This window comes from Notothenia rossii, assembly GCF_949606895.1.
Source record: "Notothenia rossii genome assembly, chromosome: 6".
Classification (NCBI taxonomy): Eukaryota; Metazoa; Chordata; class Actinopteri; order Perciformes; family Nototheniidae; genus Notothenia; species Notothenia rossii.
In genome coordinates, this window is record NC_136909.1 from 50106491 (window position 1) to 50130454 (window position 23964).

A 23964-nucleotide genomic window follows, 5' to 3' on the forward strand; every position below is an offset into this window, starting at 1 on the left:
TTAAAATTAAATATTTGCGTTTGTTTTTGTATTGAGATATTACGTTTAGTTTTTTCGAAAAACGTGATTGGATGATTATAGCGCCATGCGCGCAAACCTGGCAACCAGTTAACATGGCAGCGGCTAGCGTTACTCCAAAAATAGTGAAGTTTGGATTCCAGGATTATGTTGTCGATGATGGTAATAAGAAGAGAACAGCGGTATGTAGGGTCTGCAGCATAAAGATCAGTGACAGGACCACCCAACCCAGTCTCATGGCATTTCGTGTTCACCAACACGATTTCTAATCTATTGATTCGTGTTCACCAACACTATTTCCCCCTTTTTTTCGTGTTGCACAGCACGATTTTAAAAGCAATGTATTTCTACTGGTAATGTGTTTCGTGCCTGCAGCACGTCTTTGTCTCCGGTCGGGTCGTGGAAGACCGGATCCTGTGTGGTTCATAAAAACATGTTCTTACTCAATATCAAGCCACAATTATTGCTTTTATTTTAAATCGTATAATTTCGGACTTTTGTTTCCTTTTCTCTGAGGAAAATAAATGGGGCTCAGAGCTCAGAGCTCTGTATTTTTTAAATCTTTTTTTCCTTCTAATTTGTTATTCTTTTCAAAATAACACACTGTTATTTACTCACCAATAACACACAATTATCTTTGCTTTTATTTATTGGTTTGATTCCATAATCTCGGGCTTTGTTGGCGTCCTTCAGGAACTGAATTTCAAAATAAAAATAACCGGAAACAGACGTAGGCATTTCGAGCGCTTACCCAAGATCCTCAGCTATGGCTTAAGCTCGCTGATTGGATGTTTTAGCCGCAATGCATGCTGGGATTTGGTGTTTATATGATATGAAATCCGGAAAACATTTTAAAAGAATAAAATAATACTTAATTCCGAGTGTTCTTGCTTTTCTCTTTGAAAGTCATCACATAACGGCATTGTAATACACGGTCCGGCTGCATTACATATTACAGATCTGCCGTAGTTCTTTATTTATAGAGCCCTGATGAGAAGACCTTTGGAAAAACTGGAAGAAATGCCGCCGAAACTGAATACTTAACGTGGATCATTAATATATCAACAATTAAACAACATCTTCAATTTCTCTTCACACAATACGTCTCCTTGCGGTATCAACCTTAATTCGGCTGACTTTTATATTTGATCTAATTTGTAGATAGGTTATATTTACACCATAACGGTGCACAGCTGATATAAAAGGACTTTGATTTTCTTTGAATATAAGAATGTAAATACTGAGTCTGAAATAGTATAGCAATATGCTATAAAATTATGTGAAAACATGTATAAAACTACACATCTTCAGATGTTGTACATACATAAGTGTCCTACACTAATAATACAAAGTTATTATTAGTATGCTGTGTGTACCTTGTGTGCACCGCCTAGTGGTTAAAGCACGTTATTGAATTATTGTTTTTATGTGTTGTATTTGATTAAAAAAATATTAAGAGTACATACTTTCATAGGGGGAAAGTAGAAGGTCTGTGATAGAAATATAGAATATAAAAAATCAAGAAGATACTGTAAGTGATCTCTACAATAAAACAGTTTAGTGCCAGATGTACAAAGATATTAATAGGAGGATGTGCAAAACAGAAAAACGAATTAACCTTTATTTAAACATTAAATAATACTTTAGATTAAGGTCCTCTTTTAAATAAGAAAAACACTTTGGGGGTATCTACAGATAAATATTAAGCCTGACAAAGTACTTAACGTCTAATATATTGCTTTCCTGCAATGTTAAATATGTTGAAGCACTTATTTTAACTGATATTATACATATGAATTATACTCTTATGTATGTAGATAGTATAAGAAATGTGCAGAATATGACAGTTTAATGGTGGAGGTACAAACCCATGTTGATAGATGTCTTGTAATGTGCTGTTGAGGAACCTGTGACCCAAGATTTTAATTCATTGCATACACCGTAGTTTTGTATATGATATGTCAATAACCTTTGAAAATCTTGAAATCTTGAAAGGGATGTGCAAAATAGCCATTATACAGTCTTTAATTAACTATTAGTAGAGAATAACGAGTAATGAATATACTTTATTACTCGTTTCCATTCATGTCAATTGCAGATAAATGTTTAGTCTTCTCAAGCACCAACTATCAAATATCTCTCCTGATTGTTGGCAATTGGCAATCAGGTTAACCTCTGAATTGTGGAGTAGAATTACAAAGTAACAATGAGCTGTCATGTGGGTATATATTAAAGCTGCGCATTATGGACACAAGCGATTTTCACCCATTTATTAATTATATGTTTTACATTTGATAACACCAATGTGTTTAATACTGGCAACTTCTAATTGTGGGAAAAACGAAAAAGTTCAGTAGAGACGTCCCATGGAACATTTTGCGAAACACAATAGCCAGCATATGTAGTTCTGGGGGGGGGCGTTCAATTCCAGTTTTGGATAGTCTGGCGTGGTTTTGTTCCATTTCAAACAGCTGTTTGACGCTCGGCGTAACCTTGGCGCACTGCCACTCCAACATCCAATCCCAGCGCTTGAAGATTAATCACGGGGACTGTAGTCCTAAACGATAGCTGGGGATTATGGGTAGTGTAGTGTCTTCGGCCATCCTAAACTCCTAGAGGCCTACGTCTGTTTCCGGTTATTTTTATTTTGAAATTCAGTTCCTGACGGACACCAAAAAAGCCAGAGATTATGGAATCAAACCAATAAATAAAAGCAAGGATAATTGTGTGTTATTGGTGAGTAAATAACAGTGTGTTATTTTGAAAAGAATAACAAATTAGAAGGAAAAAAATATTTAAAAATACAGATTTCAGTATTCTGAGGCTCGAGCCCCATTTATTTTCCTCACAGACGGAAACAAAAGTCAGAAATTATACGATTTAAAATAAAAGCAATAATTGTGGCTTGATATTGAGTAAGAACATGTTTTTATGAACCACACAGCTTCCGGTCTTCCACGACCCGACCGGAGAAAAAGACGTGCTGCAGGTACGAAACACATTACCAGTAGAAATACATTGCTTTTAAAATCGTGCTGTGCAACACGGAAAAAAGGAGAAAATCGTGTTGGTGAACACGAATCAATAGATTAAAAATCGTGTTGGTGAACACGAAATGCCATGAGACTGGGTAGGACCACCACAAAATCCAACTTCATTCGTCACTACAAAAAAAAAGCACAGAGAAAGGTAGGCTACGTGCATGTGTTGTGTTAGCTAGAAAGCTAACGCTAATGTTAGACTTGGTTTCAAATCGATTAAGCAAATAGAAGACAAAACGGTAAATGAACACTAGAACCGCCAAGGGATTCATTTTGACTAACCCTGATACTGACGGGCCGTCAGGAGAGAGAGAGAGAGGAAAAGAGATGCTTCGTTTATTTCCCCTTTGTTATTATCAGAAGTTCAAATTCAAATTCCAAAACTTTTATTGTCATTGTACAGAATACAAGGAGATTTATAGTCACTGCTCCAGCGAGTGCTTTGAAAACAGACATATTAAAACACAGATTAAAAGGTCTGACAGTTTCGACCAGCAAGTATTGCACACAGCTTCGGATGGTCCGATTAATAAATAAATAAATGAATAAAATAGAATTATGATACAATATATATGATAAATATTACAGTGTATACATAGAGACAGATCATGATTATTGCACAGTGGGGATATGGCGAGTTATTTGTGTGTGTTTAATGTCCTAATGGCCCATGGGAAGAAACTCTTTGTGAATCTGGAGGTGTGGGCTTTCAGTGAACGCTAGCGCCAGCCCTCCAAGGGAGCAGGTCGAACAGATGTCGGGCTGGGTGGGATGAGTCCTTCAGGATGGAACTGGTCCTCCTGAAGCAGCGAGAGCTGGTGATGTCTTCCAGGGAGGGCAGAGGGCAGACAATAATCCTCTGGGCCGTGTTAATGACCCTCTGCAGAGCCTTCCTGTCGGCAGCCGAGCACCGTGCATGCATACCAAGCAGAAATGCAGTATGTGACGACGCTCTCAACTGTAGAGTAATAGAAGGTCACCAGCAGCTTCTGATTCAGATGGTTCTTTCTGAGCAGTCTCAGGAAGTACAGTCACTGCTGGGCCTTCTTTATCACTGCCGTGGTGTTTGTGAACCAGGTGAGCTCCTGGGAGATGTAGACTCCAAGGAATTTAAATGAAGGCACCCTCTCTACACAGTCCCCGTTAATGTAGAGGGGGGCGTGGACTATGCTGGTTCTCCTGAAATCGATAATAATTTATTTCGTTTTTATTGAGTTTAGCAGTAGGTTGTTGACCGCGCACCACTCAGTCAGTTTCCGGACCTCCTCTCTATAGGCTGTCTCATCACCTCCTGAGACGAGCCCGATGACCTTAGATGGTCCTATGGCTAATCTAAGCTAATTTACAGATGGCCCTGAGCCCTATAGAGATTGCCCTGAAAAATGCGCACGGACGAAATGGCACGAAGGGTTTGGGGGGCCTCCCCCTAGAACATTTAGATGTTTGCAGGTCTTACTGTAGATGCTGTCTGGTGCATTCTCTAGACTGAATTATAAGATGAACCACCACAATATTATATTGTACGATTTCAATTTTATTCTTCATTTCACTTGTTTGTTTGTTCTTGTTTGTCCGCTTGCATGCCCTGCATAGCTATAAGAAATACTGCGGATTGGGGATTCTGGGTAGTGTAGTCTTCTGCCCTCCTTTACTCAGAAAAAATATTTGTTTCTCTAAATCGAAGGGGAAAAATACAAAAGCATTGCACACAATTTAAACCAATCAATGTTGTGTAAATAACAAGGATAATCTGGTGTTTTTTAGTCGATGAGTAGTGCAGATATCACTGTAAAATCAATCGACAGCAAGGGGAATACTTACTTCCGGGTGTACAATTCTCCGTTATCCAATGGGAATGGACGCTCACATTGCCTTTAAGGGCAGCCGACACTAACGAATGCAGTGCTTCCATGAGCGTCAAATCCCGCCACAGATGGGAATACATTACAATCAGTTGAAAGCTATTTGCGTCCCTTTATGAAGCTGAAGGAGCCTAGGAGCGTCACAACTGCACGCCACGGGACCCTGACCAAGCGTTGCTCCTGGACGATTATGGAGTGAGAGTGTGTTGCTGCAACAGCTCTTCTTTGGCTGCTGCCATGTGTGTGTTTTCTCTATTAAGCCAAACATGGACAGGTGGGGGAAGGAGGAAGAAAAAGTCAAAAGCGAAAACTTCAAGGGAAGTGAATATTCGTTGGTAGCCATGGGAAAAACTGTTCTTGAAAAAGCTTTTATTATTTAATAACGAAGAGGAAGTGCTTTTGCAGGCCGATTTTTGTATGTGGTTAAGGTCACTTAAGGGCTTGGGCTTCCATCAGCCCAGGGGAAATCTATAACCTCAATGAGCTGGCTGCTGGTGCCCCTTGCCAGACTGAAAATAATGGCCAGGTAGAGGTTCTGGGGGAAAAGAAACAAGATCTGCATGGTGCTGACCACAAATGATGACTTCTCTAAAGCACAGGAAGGAAGCTAACAAAACTACTAACCCAAGTCCCATCCGTCAACCTGGTGAAACACTCTACTACTTCGCTGTAGACTAGACGTGTAATAAGTTCTGTCTTTGAAAGCAGCTTTGATTTTACTTTACCTGTGGGAACTGAAACACACAACATCAGAGAGAGTGCATTTTATGACAAAGGACTGTGTGCCAACAAATGCACTTCTTTGAGCAAATGAAAAGCTATTTCGACCTTCTGCCTTTCACTGCAAATGAGAAGCAATGAGCTCCCCAGCTGGAGAAATTACTCTGAGCAAAGGGCAACAAGGCAGTTAAGTTTTCCAATCACCCACAATGTTGGGTTGTTCTTCACAGTGATACATCTGCAACACTTCTTGTTTCAGCTCTATATGAGTACAGTGAAATGAAAAAAAGTACAAACTGATTTTTTTCATTGAATGGATCAACGTCCTTTTTTTACTGAAATCATTGAAAAATCATAGCATTTTAATAATATGTTGTTCTTATTTTTATTGAGGATGCTTCCTTGAAGCGTTCTGTTTGGTACATGAACTGTCGTACTGGCATGTCGTACTGGCATTCTCAGGCCACTCTTCATAATACATATGACTTTTTCTTTCCTCAGGATCAGCATCCCTACGCTGCCTGTATCGGCGCTGTTTTTCTGCTGCAGATAGAGGCATCCTAACAAAAGCATGTAAAATACAAATGCATATTAAATCACCTTTCTTGTTCAAAATAAGTTATTTCATATTATATCATATAAATAACATTAATAATAACTAGAAGCACTCAGAGAGCGCAAACCTCCGCCATGACCATGTCACTGATGCCATAACATCTACACGCCATAACATCTACACGCTGATTCAGATGACCACCAAAATTGAATCACTTATTCCTTTTGTCATTTCCAACAACTCCACAAAACAAACACACAAACACAGAAATCAGGCGATCACATAACCTCCTGGGCGGAGGTAATAATTATGTATTGTATTAATAATTCTGGTTTTGGACACAGAATAAATATTGGAACATGGCAGGGAAAGGGTTAATAGTAACAGGTTTGACAGTAACAGGTTTGACAAAATACGTTTTTGGCAGCCATTACTTGCCATGTGGTTCACACAATGACACCACATGGTGTGCATTCTAAAGAGGCCAAAATGCATTTTTATATGTACATTTTAATTTAAAGTGTTTAACTTTTTAATACATGATATTATGGTAACGCGGGTTGACACACTATGACCGTCCCCTTCAGTCAAACTAAACACAACTCATTGAAAATTCATTAAAAAATAGGAGCACTTAGGCCTACTTGTCTGTTTGTCAGTCTTGAGAAAAGGCATATGATGTCACTTCCTGAAAATGATGTCACTTCTGGGATGCTCATTGCCCCTCAGGGGGGCGTGTTTATTCAAAGTAACGCATTTGACGTAAAACGTAGGGACAGTTATAAAATTGAATTTGTTTCAATATTTCAAAAAAGTGAAGAATAAAATACATGCGTCATAGGTTAACTAACAATTGAGGCTTTTCATATATAAAAGTTTTTTTAAGATAATTTGGTTTTATCCTCTTAAAAAGCCAGTTGTAATGTAAAAGTTTTACCGAGGGACAAGACATTTTGACCATATTTAACAGATATACAATACAAAAATCTTTAAAATAAAAAAATATATAAATGTATGAATTTTTTTAATGAAGTTTATTTGTTTACCATATAATAACAACTACATTTGTTTATTTTCTGATGTTAATACAGCTTTTATACAGCTTAATGGGGTAGTTTTTGTGTCAGGGACACAAAATGGCACGTTTTCATAGAATGACCCCTATAACAATATATATCACAGTAACTCTTTAGGGGATTTTAGGGGAGCAGGATGAACTGCAATGTCTCCGTCGACAGGCGAGAGGAAAGAGGAACGTAAGGCAGAAACCAAGGCAGAGCAGTGCGACTGCTCTTGTACTGTGTATAATTAATTAATATAAATGTGCGTTAATAACGCGTTAACGGAAAAAAAAAATTCAAGCTGATGCTGACAGACCCGCTCCTGCCGCCCCCTTGTGGCAGACCCTCTATGGGCAGACCGCACTTCCACGCTCACTGGCAGGCACCGACTGGCTATCGGGAGGACCGGGAGGGTGTGTGTATGTGTGGTGCGAGAGAGAGACCTTACGTGTATTGTTGTTGTTGTTAGCATCTGGTGCTAGCTAGCTGCGCTAACGGATATAAGGAGCTGTTTAAATGAAAACAGAGGAGCGACATTTCGCCACAACTGCGCCGAGCACTTCACTTTATGCAGGTAGCCAGACAGTGGGGGACATTGTGGGAAAAGTCAGCACACTCAGCACGGATAGTGCGCGCAACATGATTGCAGCGTCCAGGCAGCTCCCGTTCGAGCATATGCCTTGAGTTGCACATAGCAGCTCCAACGATCCAACACACACACACACACACACACACACACACACACACACACACACACACACACACACACACACACACACACACACACACACACACACACACACACACACACACACACACACACACACACACACACACACACACACACACACAAGGGCGTAACTTTGGTTTGAGAAGTGGGGGGGACACAAAACAGGGTGTCCTCCGCAATGAAACATTGTTCTCGATTTAATTCCATTTCCTGTCTTTCTACACATATATATTAGGGACTATGGTGTTAACTAATCCAAGAAAAATGTGTAGTGTATATAATGAGTGTGCAAACTTATCTATTCATGAACCTGTTTTATTTGTGATGACCTCACATCCTATAGGGGAGTCCGGGGGCATGCACCCCCGGTAAGATTTTTTTCTTTAAATTTAAGTTAAATGCATCAATCTGGTGCACAAATTAAGAGATTTATGGATACAGCTCTCAACACTCATATGAAACAGACCTGTATATATTTCAATACTCCAAAAAACATTAAAATATTCTCACAACCAATAACACATCATTGATATACTCCTCTCTGCTATCTTTATCTTACCTATCTTTTTAAATATTTGGCTGTCTTATTTATTCTCTCACACACAACCTGCCACTAACGTTAAATCCCTTTCCTATTCAATAAAACACATTCAATGTTTATTCATTGTAAAAGCAATGGGGCTATTTTAATCACACTCTCTCTCTCACACACACACACACACACACACACACACACACACACACACACACACACACACACACACACACACACACACACACTTCTCAGCCTCATTCTGTTTTCATTTACTCGTTCGTTATCTGGCCAGCTTCAATCTTGTAGGCTACTCACTTCGTTTCTTGTAGCCCTCGAAAGCTATAAGTTGCTCTATCATTCACCGAGGTTGATGCCTCGGTGAACGTGAGTTGTTTGGCTTTTTTGTCCGCAGCAGCAGCAGCAGAAAGCATGTTTGAATGAATTAAAGTGGGTCGTCACCGTCGATTTTCTCTAAGACGTATGCTCCAATACACAGTTGCACGGGGTGCAGAATAGTTTCCCCCCACTTTCGTGAAAGACATCGGGGTACTGCTTTGCCCGGTCTTTAGCAGAAATGTTCGTCGTGTGAGTTCCACACGTTCACTCTACGGTGTTTTTTACCTTCTGTGATGCGCGAGCTGATGACGTCACGCCATCATCATCACTGCTTCACGTCAAGACGAGTTAACTTTTTTTTTCCTCAACTTTGTGTGGAAAAATGCGGGGATTATGCGGCCTTTTAATAAATATGCAGCCTTTTAAAAATCTGCACCATTTTGCTGATTATGCGGTAAATTCTGCGATCGCAGAATCGCGTTTCTCTGGAGGGTCTACATTCTGTTACCAAGCATCCTGGTTCACTGTCAGTGTACACATGGAACCTGTACATATAAGTCATTAGCAAAGGTCTGGCCGTGAGTAGCTGCGTCTCCATGTCCCTCCTCTAAAGCTCCTTACACAACAAACTTGACACCAAAGAACACGTCCCGACGGAACGTCGCCTCACGTCTCCTGCGTCTTGGCCATGTGTCGCACTGGAACACACCGCAAAGACTTCAGCCGACGGCCAAGTAGCACGTACGAACTGCGCATGCGCTAGTGGCAATAAATCCCCTTACCAGCAGGCGGCCGTAGTGTGTATTTGTCATTCAAAAGAGGCAACAACCGGAAGAAAGACTGCATGATACACCGAGAGAAGAAGAACAGACTGCGTGATATAAACAAACAACTAATTGTTAAATGTTTAACTGGAGTTAAATGAAATCTCAGATTTGCCTTCAGTTTGTTTGGGTCCCTCACTTCCGTTTCGCTTCTCATGCACTGATTCGCTAGCTGAACAGCCAATCAGAGTGATTTCTTTGGCCGACAGCCTACCAATTCAACATGTCAAATCGGCGGCGGAAGGTGTCGGCACGGCCGAAAAGATACGACGGTGCAGTACACACCAATCTGAGCAGGGCGACATGACGCTCTTCGACGGCCCGACATCTATCTATGCCGAAAATCGGCTCTGTGTAAGGACCTTAAAACTGAGTTGGCTGCTGTACAAAAACAATGAAAACAAGTGCTATATCCCCGGTAGATGATAACACTATTGGTTCAAACTCATTTCTCAATACTTCCCCTTTGAAGTGGAAAACCCGTGTCTGCATGGCTTCAATTAAGAGATTAGCATATTGATAAATCATGAAATGGCATGTGAATGTGACATTTAAGCCTGCACACACTTTATGTCACGGAAAGAGACATGTTAATATAGTTGCATGTTTAAACTTTCCAGAGGAATGCTACAGGCAGATCAAAGAGGGACGCTGCTTCCTGTTTGGGTCAGCTGATTGTTGGGGAGCCGCTCTAATGAACCCTCTGTGCATTTTAAGCCATCACCACTCAGGTCCTTCTGGGGGTTTGGAGCTCAAGCTATGCTTTCATCCGAACGCAAACTAATGTGCACCAGTGGACATTCTGTCGTGATGTGGTCACTCCTACCAAATCTGTCTTAAGACGGACACTTACAGCTCTAATGACACTATTACACCACAACACTCTGATGGAGTTAGAATTGGAGAAAAGATACGTTTCCAAGGATACAGTTATAACAATAATAATATCAGAGACTGGATGCTTGTTGTATATTCCCAATGGTTGCCAGGCAGTAGAAGACGCTGGAGTGATAACAATGCTCTCAATAACATATCAATATTTATAATACACTGTACACCGTATGTGTGGCTGCATGATTCTGGTTATTAAGTCCAAATATAGCAGTTGAAATGTGCTGGTCTACTTTGCTTTCTGTTAATAACTAAGGGATAATGAACAAATGATAAGAAATGAAATTCAAGTATCAGCAGACACAAAGTTGAGGGCATATTGATTCCACTAGGGCAAACCGGACTGAAGGAGCTCCCCCCACCAGAGAGCTGTCTGTGGGTGGTGGTCACAGCTGTGACTGCTCATCATCTTTAAACCATCTACTCAGTAATCTGAAAGAGCAGCAGCTACACAGACGAACTGAAAGGCTCAAGTGCGTTTCCCTTTCTATTTTTAACGACCACTTTCACAGAGTTCCTCATGCTGTGGCTGCCATTTGACACACGTAATCAGTCACGGTTTTTAATGTTATTGTATTCTTTAATATTGAAAGATACAATGGGTCCCTCCCTAGCCCCCAACCCACTTACAAGTACAACCAGACTGAAGGTAAAATGTTTTGTAGTTATTTAGCGTTTTGCAGTTCTGCAGAGAAGCAGTCCTCTCAAACTAGAGACACACACACCGCTCAGATGTTATCTGGAGTCTTTGTATGCCTCTTTGCATTTCTTTGTAGTTATTTTTGCATGTGGTGTGTTTGCGCTTTTCTGCATGTCATTTTTACGATCTGGAAGAAACAATATCAACTGTTTTTTATTTTCTTCTTTTTCCACCATCTTTTACCTTTTTGCCGTGGTAGGGAGGATCAGGACTTCCGGGCGCTCCTGGGTTCAAGGTGAAGTCAATTCTGAGCTGTGTAGCAGTTATTACACATATTGAGATCAGTGGGTCATAATCATGTTTCTTCCGCTGCAAAGGGCCAGGCTGGCATCCCTGGGTCCCCTGGCATCCCCGGGAAGAGGGGCTACAGGGTAGGCCTTGAATGGAACGGCACCCCTAACTGTCTGTTGTGCTTCTGTTAGTGGTCTTCACTTCTCTAGTAACTGGACGTCTGTAAAGTCAGATACTCATCAGTGCTTTGTGTGGTGTTGTTTGACTGCCCAATGCTCCCTGTGTTGTGTTTTACCTTTCTGTGCTGCTGGTCATGCTTCACTTGCCATTACGAGGAGGTCTTTGGTCTTTTTAAGGATGGTATAATTCACATAACTAACTCTATTGTTGACCTTATCCTGTTTGTCAGTCATCTGTCAGTGGATGCTACACATTATCATATGATTCAGTATGAATCAATGAAGAATGTATTGTCTTTGATGTGTTGTGAATTATAATCTCAACTCAAATCCACTAACTATCTCACTAACTCACTTTGGAGATTTGGAATTCAGCTCGATTTGGGGATCCCATTTTAAGTGTCCCATAAGGGGTTTTGTAATGGAAATGAGAAGTTTTGAGTAAAAGTAATATTGACAGAAATATATAATTAACTCGCCAATTGAAAATGATAATAAAACAGTACAGGATTGAGAGAATTTAAATGGACATTAATTACAAGTCAAAAAGTTCTTTAATGTATTTTCGGTAAGCATTCTAATCTATGAACAGTATTTGTAGTATTTACCAAGTACCTTTAAGGGGGCTTTGGTTGCATGCAGCTAAACTGTGGAGCGCAACAAATGCTAGAATGCAATCTCAGAGCCCACCTAGCTTTTACAACTTTTTATCAATTTGGCTTATTGGCTAATTGGCATGACATCTTCTCTTAACCCCAACTGTAACTATGAGCTCACACAGAAGAGGAACTCCTGGCCTGGATATCTGCTGGTTTCCCTGGAAACCCAGAGATAATATTTGAAGCCCCCAGAGGCTAAATGCATATCAGACTGACGATGGACCCGGAGATTAGGTTGATGGTAATAAGGGTTCTGTGTTCAGCCAATACTTTGTTCTCTATGTACGGCAGGGGGACAAGGGAGAGCCACGCATTGCTGCCACGGGAATTAAAGGAGAACCGGGTTCCCCAGGACTACCAGGCCAGCTGGGACCCAAGGTAATGGGAAACCGTTTGGCACTGGGTACCAATCATAGGTTATTAATTAGCACTGTTGACACAACTAATCTACTGCCCTTGGAAGTCACAATATATATTCCTTTTCCAGGGTGACACAGGCAACAAGGGAGACAAGGTAAGACAACATAATTTAAAATACTATCACAAGCTGAGACTGTGGATGGAGGGTCTAAGTGTCATACCTTCCTTTAACCTCTAGGGGGAAGCAGGACCTGAAGGCTCAGTTGGACCAAGAGTAAGTCAACCCATATATCGATACATAGTACATAAAATATTAGTTTTCTAATCAAAATGTTGATGGTTATTGTCTTTCTCTCCTTATAGGGTCTTCCAGGCCCAACTGGGGAGCCAGGAAAGGCGGAAATCCACAACAATGAAAATGTATGTAACTCATATTATGTTTCACTTAATTTACATGTATAAAACGTGTATAATCAAATAAAGATTAATTCAACAAATTGTATTCCTCCACAGGATATTCGCAACATACCCCTGATGGTAAGAACTTCAAAGCATTTTCATGACATGTGCAGACACAGTACAGTAGAAAATACCCTTTTGAATGACAACATGTGTCCTCCTCTTAGGGCCCCCCTGGATTACCTGGACCTTCAGGCCCCCCTGGAAACAAGGTAGGAAATACTATTTTATTAATCATTTAGTTTTATCATCAGAGGACAATTCTGGTAGGAGGCCCTGGGGCAAATCTTGTTGGCCCCTATACACCAATTAAGGATAACTGGTCCCTGGTTTTTGATGTCAGTTTATTGAATCAGGTGTATTAAAAAAAAAAAAAAAGGATAGCCTAAATGAACAGCCAAAAGAAAATGATTTTAGGGACTCTAGCCTTCAAACAGTTGCTTGCTTTGCCTTGTAGGTAATAAAGCCTTGGTGTTTCCTCAGGGTGAAGTTGGTCTGCCGGGTGCTCCAGGTGTGGACGGAGATAAGGTAATACCAAACAGTTGAATAGTGACATAATGGTGATCACATGTTGGTAACTTCATCAACTGATGACACATGGAGAGGGTGAATCATGCTCCCGTTTGGAAATGTCTGTAAAGGATGTCTGTTTTCACGTGGATTCCTTCAGGCTCATTAAGTGGGTTTGTGTTTCAGGGACCCAGAGGGAAGCCTGGAGATACTGGTCCTGCAGGCCCAGCCGGTCAAGAAGGGCCCAGAGGGGAGAGCGGTGTCATGGGCTTCCCGGGGCCCAAAGCAGACAAGGGAGACATGGGTCTATCTGGATCACCTGTGAGTGCCTGTGTTAACCACACCTCCTAAACTTGCACCATATGGTTTCTAAAATTCATTAAATGCTCCTAAAAATTCAGTTGGATGCTAAAGTCTCTTCCATCCGATCCCACCTTATTCTGAACCTGGACGGTCCCTATGCTGCTGGCGGTCTGCAACGGGCTGTATGGCCCACCTGTTTTATGGGAATATGTGGAGGACAATGTGCAGTGGTCAGTAATGGGAAGACAACACCTTTACCTAAGTAAAAGTACTAATGCAACAATTTAAAAAGGCTTAATTGCAAATCAAATCCATATTCAGAAACATAATAATAACAATACAAGTAAACGTAAGCAAAATGTACTTTAAATATCTTATATGTGCTTTAAGAAATGAAATGTGCCATACCAGCCCCTCATTTTGTATATAATATGTAAAAGAAACAAATCCTTGCTTGTTAGTAGCATTGTTTAAGCCCCCTATACTATTAAAAATAGTTTGTAATAACCCATCATGTGTTATGATTTCATCAAATGTTTTGGTGAAAACATTACTTATATGTAACAAAGACAAATCTGAAGAACAATATTTACCTTACACTTTAGTAGAGTAGAAGTATACATTAGCTCAGGGGTCTGCAACCTTTTTGACCAAAAGAGCAATTGTTCCCCCTTTTCCACCAATTATTTTTGTATGGAGCCGCAAAACATATTTGATAGATTGATTGCTTATAAAGTTGTATATATTGGGTACCACTTTACAATAAGACTACCCTTATAAAGGATTCACAAAGGGTTTATAATTGGGTTATGAATTAGGTTGTAAACACTTTATTAATCATTAAGAACGATTTATAAACCAGTTCTAACATATTGTCATACATCAACACAGGCTCACTATTTAGCAAGATGACAAAGCCTTATGTTGGCTACTTAGCTTACTTCGTCTTCTTCATCAGACAGCATCCTTGGTATCTGTTGTTCACTGAGTTGATTCCCCCCCTTCCATCTTGATGTTTCTTGGCATCTCTTTATGACCATTTATTTACGAGTTACTAACATTTATAACTGCCAAAAGGGAGCCTTGTAAAGTGTAAAACACATTCCCATTTATTAATGAGTTACAACCATTTATAATTTATAATTTGTATTGTAAGGTGTTAAACAAATCACCGCTTATCAATGAGTTACTACCATTTATAATTAGTTTAAGTTATATTAAGCCTTAAAGTTATGCATAAATTAGGGCGTGGTCACATTGAGTGACAGGTCTGTCCAGTGACTGCTGCTGTTAGCTTTCTGCTCTGCTAGCAGCTCCGTGATGATACAGGGGCTCTGCCTGCTTAACTCATCCGGGGAACATAACTTGAACTCTGCCTTGTTTGTTGTGCTGGTGCCTTGTGGACTATTCTTCATGCTTATATCGGACTATTGTGACTCGCTCCGCGTTTAAAACCGACGGTGCATGAATGCAGTTTTGCGGTAAGTGAAATTTGAGTACTTTATGTATGTGTTGCTTATGTTTTTAGTCAGCTAACGTGAATGAATGTTAAGGCTTGGGTTAGCATCAGTGGTGTAGTGGGCGTTGGACGCGGGGGTACACCATACCCCCACTTATTTGAAGCATGATTTCTTTTTTTAATAGTCTAATACATCTAAAATCATTTCCAGTGTTATCAGTTGCAAGTGTGTGTTTGTTGTATTAATGACGAAAACATAATAGGCAGATTTCACACTAATTATAATAAAAACGTAGCTCAAGCATTTATGCAACTTGATTTGAAGCGTGTGTGTGTGAGGGGCAGAACCGTGTGTGTAGGGTGACCAGGTGTCCCGCACTGTGTGGGACTGCACACACAGCATTTTTATTATTTGTCCCGTGTCCCTTACATTGAGACTATGTCCCGCATTTGAGTGATAGTCACGCAGAAAGGCCGGATCGGTTCGCTGACAGCCGGCACCGCCCTTTATTATTATATTTTCTAAACGGCATCATGGAAGTTGCGCTGACAGGCGACACAGAGGTCGTACCCCCCCCCCCCCCCCACACCGTTGACAGTTCACGAGCGCGAGTGTCTCCCGTCCACCCAGCACCCCGTCCACCCAGTAAAAAAATCCCCACTACACCACTGGTTAGCATGTAGTAAGCAAGTGATAGCTACATCTGTGCTAACAATGCTAATCGCAGCCTCCAAGTTAAAACGTAGGTAACTGTATGCATTGATAAGGTTCATTTAAATTAGCTATGATCGATTATGTAGACAAGCTAACGTCAAAGTAGTGTATGTGAAATTAACCTCACAATAAGATGTGTGTATATGACAAATAATAATGTCATTTCTCAAGATGATTACTTAGATATTACAATATGGTTGGTTGAGCTGGAGTTCATTATTGAGCTTACACGTTAACGTCACAGTCATCTGAAGAACGAACCCAAACCTGGTTCGTTTTATAAATTGTATTACCAATTACCATTGGTATCAAATGAATAGTAAACTATTTTATTTGAGTATTCCTATGTTCGGCAGTTAGAGATGGGCTTTCTTGTATAAGAGAATACATTTTTTTTTTTAAATCAACATGGACCATTACTGTATAATTATTAGGGCTGTCAATAAAGCGTTAAGGAAAAAAAAAATAACGACCACTAATTATTTTAACGCGATTAACGCATGTGTATTTTTTGTCCTCTGCCGCCCCGTAGTTTCAGAGTGCATTGAGTTTAAAATAGTGTAGCGACTCTGATAGGATGCTGAGGGTGTCACTCAGGTATCCCCCGTCTCTTTGCCAATCATAGAGCTGTACCGGGATACTGGTTGAGGGCGGGCCTGTGGTTGGGGGAGCAGACGGGGGAGGGCGGGAAGTGGTGACGTAGTCTGGGTTATAAAGGTGTGGGTGTTAGAGCTTAAGTGAGTGTGAGGTTGAACCTGCAAGTGATATCTGTACCTGTGATCTTCAAAGAAAATAAGAGTTATTAAAGCCTAATAACTAGAAGCCTGTTTCTGACTCCATCTGTGAAAGTTACATTGGTGTCAGAAGTGACTTTTCGAACGGAGGACGTCTATCCGGACGGGTGTTCGTAACTGCGTCATGGAGCTAGCAGGTAAGCTAGCGGAGATGGATAAGTTCAGCAAGATGGGAGTGAAGCAGGAAAGTAGGGATGGAGAGGAAGAAGGAGCAGGCGGGTGTTCGAAGGACATGAGTGGGGAGTTTGTGAAGGCACGAGAGGCGAGAGAGCGCCTGAAGGACTCGGCGTGAGGATGGCTAGAGACGCGGGAATGGCGCCATCTTCAGCGGCGTTTCGGCCCAAAACCGAGCGGGAGGTAAACAACAATGGCGGCGCCCATCAACCGGTAGCAGCCGCCGTGTCCGTGAAGACACCCAAGTACTCGGGTAAGGCTGACTGGGAGGCTTTCCATGCCCAATTTGAACTGCTTGCACATGCAGGGGGGTGGTCAGTAGAGACTAAAGCACTACAGCTAGCTTTGTGCCTCATAGATGAGGCTCTGTCATGTCTGCTGCTGCTTAGCCCTGAGGACCGGCACAACTATGAAGCGTTAGCGGGGGCTCTGAAGAGGCGGTTTGGACAGTGTTTCCCGCCAGAGCTGCTCCGGAACAAATTGAGTAACAGCTGTAGGAAGTCTGGGGAGACGCTTCGTGCGCTGGCTAATGATGTGGAGAGCCTGACGCGGCGGGCGTACGCGCACATGCCGCCCGGGGTGCAGAGTGAGCTGGCCCGTGATCAGTTCATCAGGGCTCTCCTCCCGGTGGACTTGAGGGTATAAGTACAGCTGCAGCATCCGCAGTCCTTGCAGGCGGCCTTGGAGATGGCTGTGTAGAGGGAGGATGTGTGGAGTGTAGCTGCGAGGAGCAACGGAGGGCCGGTACCACCGGCTGTGAAGAGCCGCAGGGAGGAGCAGCCTGCATGGGTTACCGAGATGACGGAAATGATAAGGGCTGTTTCTTTGCAGCCAACACGCGGAACAAGTACCAGGGTCTGCTGGGGGTGTGGTCAGCCGGGACATTTGGCCAGAAACTGCCCCAAGGCACGCCGGACCCAGGCAAACGACGGGGGGTCCGAATAAAGGGGAAGATGCGGAGACAAGCCCGAAAACTCCTCAAACAAACCACCGTTTTATTGTCATCAACACAGACATCAGAGGAAAGAGCCCGGCAGCACAGCAGGGGGAGTCAGACACTACACCTTCCTGATGAAGATGACGGCACCGGCTTGGAGCCTGTCGTCGCGGTGGGCCGTGCTGGTGGTGGGGATTCCTGTTATGTCCCTGTCGCTGTGGAAGGGGTGCCCTGCAATGCACTGGTGGACACAAGCTCTACAGTAACCCTAGTGAGACCAGAGGTGTTGCCCAGTGGGACTATGTTGGAGCCGACAGCGGTGCGTCTCCGCACAGTCACAGGAGAGCTGGCGCCTATGAAAGGAAAAGGCATGCTGACTGTGTCGGTGGGGGGGGTTGAAGTGCAGCACCCCGTGTGGATAGTGGAGGTAAAGGACCCGTGTATTCTGGGTCTGGACTTGTTGAGGGCGTCTGGCTGCCATCTGGATTTTCTAGCAGGCACAGTAAGTTTCCATGGGGGGCCGGTGATCACTATGACCCGTATCCACGTCCCTGCTGAACCTGCGGGGAGACCCCCTTCACACACTATGAGTACTCTAGGAACGGAGGAAAATCCTCCCTCCTTTCCCATGTCCACGGTGACGCCCACTCAGGACAGTTCCGCACGGGTCACCCCCGGACGGTGCCACCCGATCGCAGCCTCCCCTCAGTTACCCCAGGCTGGGGTGGAAGAGGTTCCGTCTGCAGTATTGGAGGTATGGAGGAAGAACTGTGGCGGCCTAAATCCCGAGCAGCAGGAGCAATTGTGGCAGCTGCTGCTCGAGTTCCAGGGCAGTTTTGCCATGAAGGAGGAGGAGGTGGGCCGAACGCATCTGGTAGAACACGAGATTGATAAGGGGGACGCGCGTCCCGCACCGTCTTCCCCTAGCTCGTGAGCAGGCTTGCGACGAGGCAGTGCAAAGCATGCAGACATCATCGAGCCCTCCGACAGCCCGTGGGCCGTTCCAGTAGTCATGGTCCCGAAGAAGACAGGTGGATGGCGGCTGTGCCCAGACTACAGACCAGTGAACGGGGTTACTAAGAAGGATTCATACCCCCTTCCCCACATCGATGAGTCCTTGGACCTGGTCGCAGGGTCGTCATGGTTCTCTTCCTTGGATCTCCGCAGTGGGTATTACCAAGTTCCTCTGGCCCCAGAGGCTAGACCAAAAACAGCTTTCTGTACCGGCCGGGGACTATGGCAGTTCAAGGTCCTCAGTTTTGGGCTTTGTAATGACCCCGCCACTTTTGAGTGGTTGATGGACAGGGTGCTGTCGGAGATTCCCCGCCAGCAGTGCTTGGTTTACCTGGACGACATCCTGGTGCATGGCAGCTCGTTCGAGGCGGCCCTGGGATCGCTACGGGTGGTGCTGGAAAGGATCAGAGCCGCTGGTTTGAAGCTACATCCAGATAAGTGTCATTTCATGCAGAGAGAGGTCACTTTCCTGGACCACAAAGTGGGGGGTGAGGGCATCGGCACCCTGCAAGAGAAAGTGCAGGCGGTAGCGGGTTGGCCAAATCCTCGCAACCAGAAACAGCTGAAGAGCTTCCTGGGCCTGGCTTCGCACTACAGGAAGTTTGTACGTGGTTTTGCTTGCACGGCTGCACCCCTGTTCCAGCTGCTGCAGAAGGACATGGATTTCCTGTGGCCTGAGCCATGTCAAGCAGCGTTTGACAGCCTTCGGCGTACCTTGAGTGAGTCCCCGGTTCTCGCCCCAGCCATCCCCAGCCTGCCGTTCACCCTGGACACAGACGCTAGCGGAGTGGGTTTAGGTGGAGTGCTCTCCCAGACTACATCAGAGGGGGAGCGGGTGGTGGCATACTTCAGCAGGGCGTTCAACAAAGCAGAGCGATGATACTGTGTCACTCGCAGGGAACTTTTGGCAGTGGTGCTGTCCTTCAGGCACTTTAAATACTACCTGTGTGGCCAGGCGTTCACAGTGAGGACGGATCACTCTGCATTACAGTGGCTCATGACGTTCAAAGAGCCCAAAGGGCAGGTCGCAGGTGGATAAAAGAGCCCCAAGCGTTCGACTTCAGGGTGGAGCACCGGGCTGGGGTGCGCCACACAAATCCGAATGCTCTCTCCCGCCGCCCGTGTGCTGCTGGCGGATGCCACTACTGCGAGAGGAGAGAGACTCGTGAAAAGGAGTTGCTGGAGGAGGACGTCGTCTGTGCGGCAGCGAGGCAAGTGGAAGAGGTTGTCTGCCGGGAGCTCCTGTCAGTGGACGGGGCAGCTGGATGCTGTTCTACAGCCTGTACGGCAGTGGGTCTAGTCGCAGCAGCGGCCACCGTGAGAGGAAGTGGCCGTGCTTTCTAAAGCGACCAAGGGGCCGTGGTCGCAGTTTGAGGCTCTACGCCTGTGTCAGGGCGTGCTACAGCGGGCGTGGAAGGAGCCAGCAACGGGGGAGAGGAGGTGGCAAGTGGTGGTCCCGAGGGGTCTGCAAGAGGCCGTACTCAAGGCCATGCATGGAACGGCAGGTTCTGGGCACTGTAGCGTCACTAAGACACTCCGGCACCTTCGTCAGAGCTGCTACTGAGGGCAGTGCCGGAGGGATGTCGAAGACTTCTGTCGCCGCTGTGACCCGTGTATGGCTTGGAAGGGTCCCCCTGGTCGTTCCCATGCTCCACTGCAACAGTTTCCCATGGGGGCTCCGATGGAGAGAGTAGCGGTGGATGTGGTGGGTCCTCTACCTTTGTCGAACAGGGGTAATCGCTACTCACGGCCATAGACTATGGCCAGAGGCGTATGCCCTCCCTGATCAAGAAGCCGAGACAGTCACAGATGCCTTGGTGGCCGGCATGTTCAGCCGGTTTGGAGTACCGGAGACCCTGCACAGTGACCAGGGGAGAAATTTTGAGTCCCGGGTGTTTGCCTCCATGTGCACACAATTGGGAATGCATAAAACACGCACCTCCCCCTTGCGACCTCAGAGCGACGGACTAGTCGAGAGATTCCATCGCACTATGGGACAACAGCTGGCCATCCTCACGTCTCAGCATCAGCGCGACTGCGACGAGCATCTGCCCCTGGTGCTCATGGCATGTCGCTCTGCAGTCCAGGAGTCCTCAGCCTGTTCTCCTGCCCTCCTCATGTTGGGGAGAGATCTGCGAACCCCTTCTGTTTTAGCGTTTGGTCAGCCTTCAGATTCCCTGGACACGCCTCCAGGGCCTGAGTACGCCCGGAGACTTCAGGACCGCTTTGATTCCGCTCACGCCTTTGCCCGCGATCAGCAGAAAAGTGCTGGGGTGAGACAGAAGCGGAACTATGACACCCGGACAAGGGGACAGCAATTCCGGGCTGGGGAACTGGTGTGGGTTTACAGCCCCCAACGCAAGAAGGGCCGGTGCCCAAAACTGGACAGCCAGTGGGTGGGGCCTTGCAGAGTACTGGAGAGGGTGGGGGAGGTGGTTTACAACGTGCAGCTGCCATCAAGGGGGAGAAAAGTGGTTCTCCACAGAGACAGGTTGGCTCCATACCGAGGAGTCGCGTCCCCACAGGCCAATGGGGGGCCCGGGGCCCACAACCGGCCCTGCAACATCCTCACGCCGGTCCCTCGGCGAGCGGAACAGCAGTGCCTCTTCAGGGACGGAGTGTCCCCCCATTGTCTTTCCCCTTTCCCCGCCTGGGCCGGAACCGGCCACCCCAGTCCCCCTGCCGAGAAGGCAGTCACGACCCCCGGGTCGTTTCAGAGACTTTGTGTGTTAGTAGAGTTTTTTTTAGTGAGACCCCTTATTTTTGGTAGAGGGCAAGAATGCGCCCTGATCTCACTGGAAGGGATGGTAGTCCACCCAGCAGTGCTTGGTTGTTGTGTTTGTGCTGAGTTTTGTTTGTTCCTCGGGGGCGAGGAACTTTGTAGTGGGGGGGTAGTGTAGCGACTCTGATAGGATGCTGAGGTTGTCACTCAGGTATCCCCGTCTCTCTGCCCATCATAGAGCTGTACCGGGATACTGGTTGAGGGCGGGCCTGTGGTTGGGGAAGTAGGCGGGGGAGGGCGGGAAGTGGTGACGTAGTCTGGGTTATAAAGGTGTGGGTGTGAGAGCTTAAGTGAGTGTGAGGTTGACCCTGCAAGTGATATCTGTACCTGTGATCTTCAAAGAAAATAAGAATTATTAAAGCCTAATAACTAGAAGCCTGTTTCCGACTCCATCTGTGAAGGTTACAATACCATCTACAAGCTGATGCTGACAGCCCTGCTCCTGCCGTCCGCTAGCGGCAGACCACACTTCCACGCTCATCGGCAGGCACCGACTGGCCTTCGGGAGGACCGGGAGGGTGTGTGTATGTGTGGCGCGAGAGAGAGACCTTACGTGTATTGTTGTTGTTGTTAGCATCTGTTGCTAGCTAGCTGCGCTAACGGATATAAGGAGCTGTTTAAATGAAAACAGAGGAGCGACATTTTGCCGACAACTGCGCCATGCACTTGACTTTATGCAGGTAGCCAGATAGTGGGGGACATTGTAGGAAAAGTCAGCACACTCAGCACGGATAGTGCGCGCAACATGATTGGAGCGTCCAGGCAGCTCCTGTTCGAGCATGCCTTGAGTTGCACATAGCTCCAACGAACAATCCATCACACACACACACACGCACACTTTGTATTGTATTATTGTATGAGAGAGGTTCCAGATTGAATTGAGGCGAATATTTGTAATGTTCAGAGGTTGTTGTGTTTAATATTCATGAGAATATTTGTCATTGTTCAAATGATAACAAAAATGTGCATAAAGCATATTTGTCCACTCATATGTTGATAAGAGTATTAAAAACTTGAAAAATATTCCTCTACGGTAAATTTAGAACAGATAAAAAATGTGCAATTAATTTTTGATTAATCGCGATTAACTATGGACAATCATGCGATTAATCGCAATTAAATATTTTAATCGACTGACAGCCCTAATAATTATCCTTAACTTATGTTATACAATGCACCTAATGAACAAGTATGGCATTTGGAAACATGATGTGCAACAATCTTTACTGTAACTTGTGTGCATTTTGTTGTTAAATATGATGATGTTATGATTTTTTTGTTAGTATGCACGTGGACGCTTTGGACATACCTGGAGAAGGAATAAATGGGTCTTCTGAATGATGGGAGTTAAAGACAAAAGTGGAGACTAGTTTTGAAACTAGTGGAGAAACGATGCCACCTGATCATCTGATTAGACGGCATGTTAAGTCAGGAAGTAGCATTATTAGTGATGAGTGGAGGGCATACAGGAGAGTACTGATTAACATGGGGTACAACCGCTACACCATAAACCATAGCAGGTGTTTGGTGAACCCCCAGACGGCATTCATACCCAACATAGAGAAAGAGCTAGGTCGACCGTTAAAGGACATGAGAGGAAACCGTACAGAGAGTTTGTTGGAGGAACAGCTCAAGGTTCTTGAATGGTCATCTTGGCTTGGCTCTGCTCACCCTGATGGACTGCTTGGATGCTTGTTCAAGGATATACACAAAGCCTTTCCAGTCTGAGTACCATTATGTCTTACAAAAGTCTTTAATATCTTTAAATATGTGTATCAGTCAACTAAACAGTCATTACTTTGAGTCCTGATTTTCTTCATGTGTGAATAAAATGTTTTGCTTGGTTCTGTTGCATCTTACTTTGCATTTCATGTGAAAAATGTGTATTAGGTAAGCGTGAATGTTATGACTCATTCATAAATGGACATGTGTATTAAACTTTAAAACAACGCTTTCAGTAGTTATAAATGTTAGTGACTCATCAATAGATGGTGAAGTGTTTCACACTTTACAATAAGGCTCCCTTTTACCAATTATAAATGGTAGTAACTCATTAATAAATGGTCAAGAAACATCAAGATGGAAGGGGGGGAATCAACTCAGTGAGCAACAGA

General features: G+C 44.4%; 1 protein-coding gene across 1 annotated transcript in view; it reads left to right on the plus strand.

The window, feature by feature from the left end:
• The window catches only part of col13a1 (collagen, type XIII, alpha 1), a 91047-nt gene that overhangs the window by 56555 nt on the left and 10528 nt on the right, over window positions 1-23964 (plus strand). Inside the window, exons 18-27 of the mRNA XM_079690292.1 lie at window positions 11474-11509; window positions 11592-11645; window positions 12635-12721; window positions 12831-12857; window positions 12942-12977; window positions 13067-13123; window positions 13217-13240; window positions 13330-13374; window positions 13646-13690; window positions 13859-13993. Of these exons, the coding sequence (XP_079546418.1) occupies window positions 11474-11509; window positions 11592-11645; window positions 12635-12721; window positions 12831-12857; window positions 12942-12977; window positions 13067-13123; window positions 13217-13240; window positions 13330-13374; window positions 13646-13690; window positions 13859-13993 (546 nt within the window). The remainder of the gene's footprint in view (window positions 1-11473; window positions 11510-11591; window positions 11646-12634; window positions 12722-12830; window positions 12858-12941; window positions 12978-13066; window positions 13124-13216; window positions 13241-13329; window positions 13375-13645; window positions 13691-13858; window positions 13994-23964) is intronic.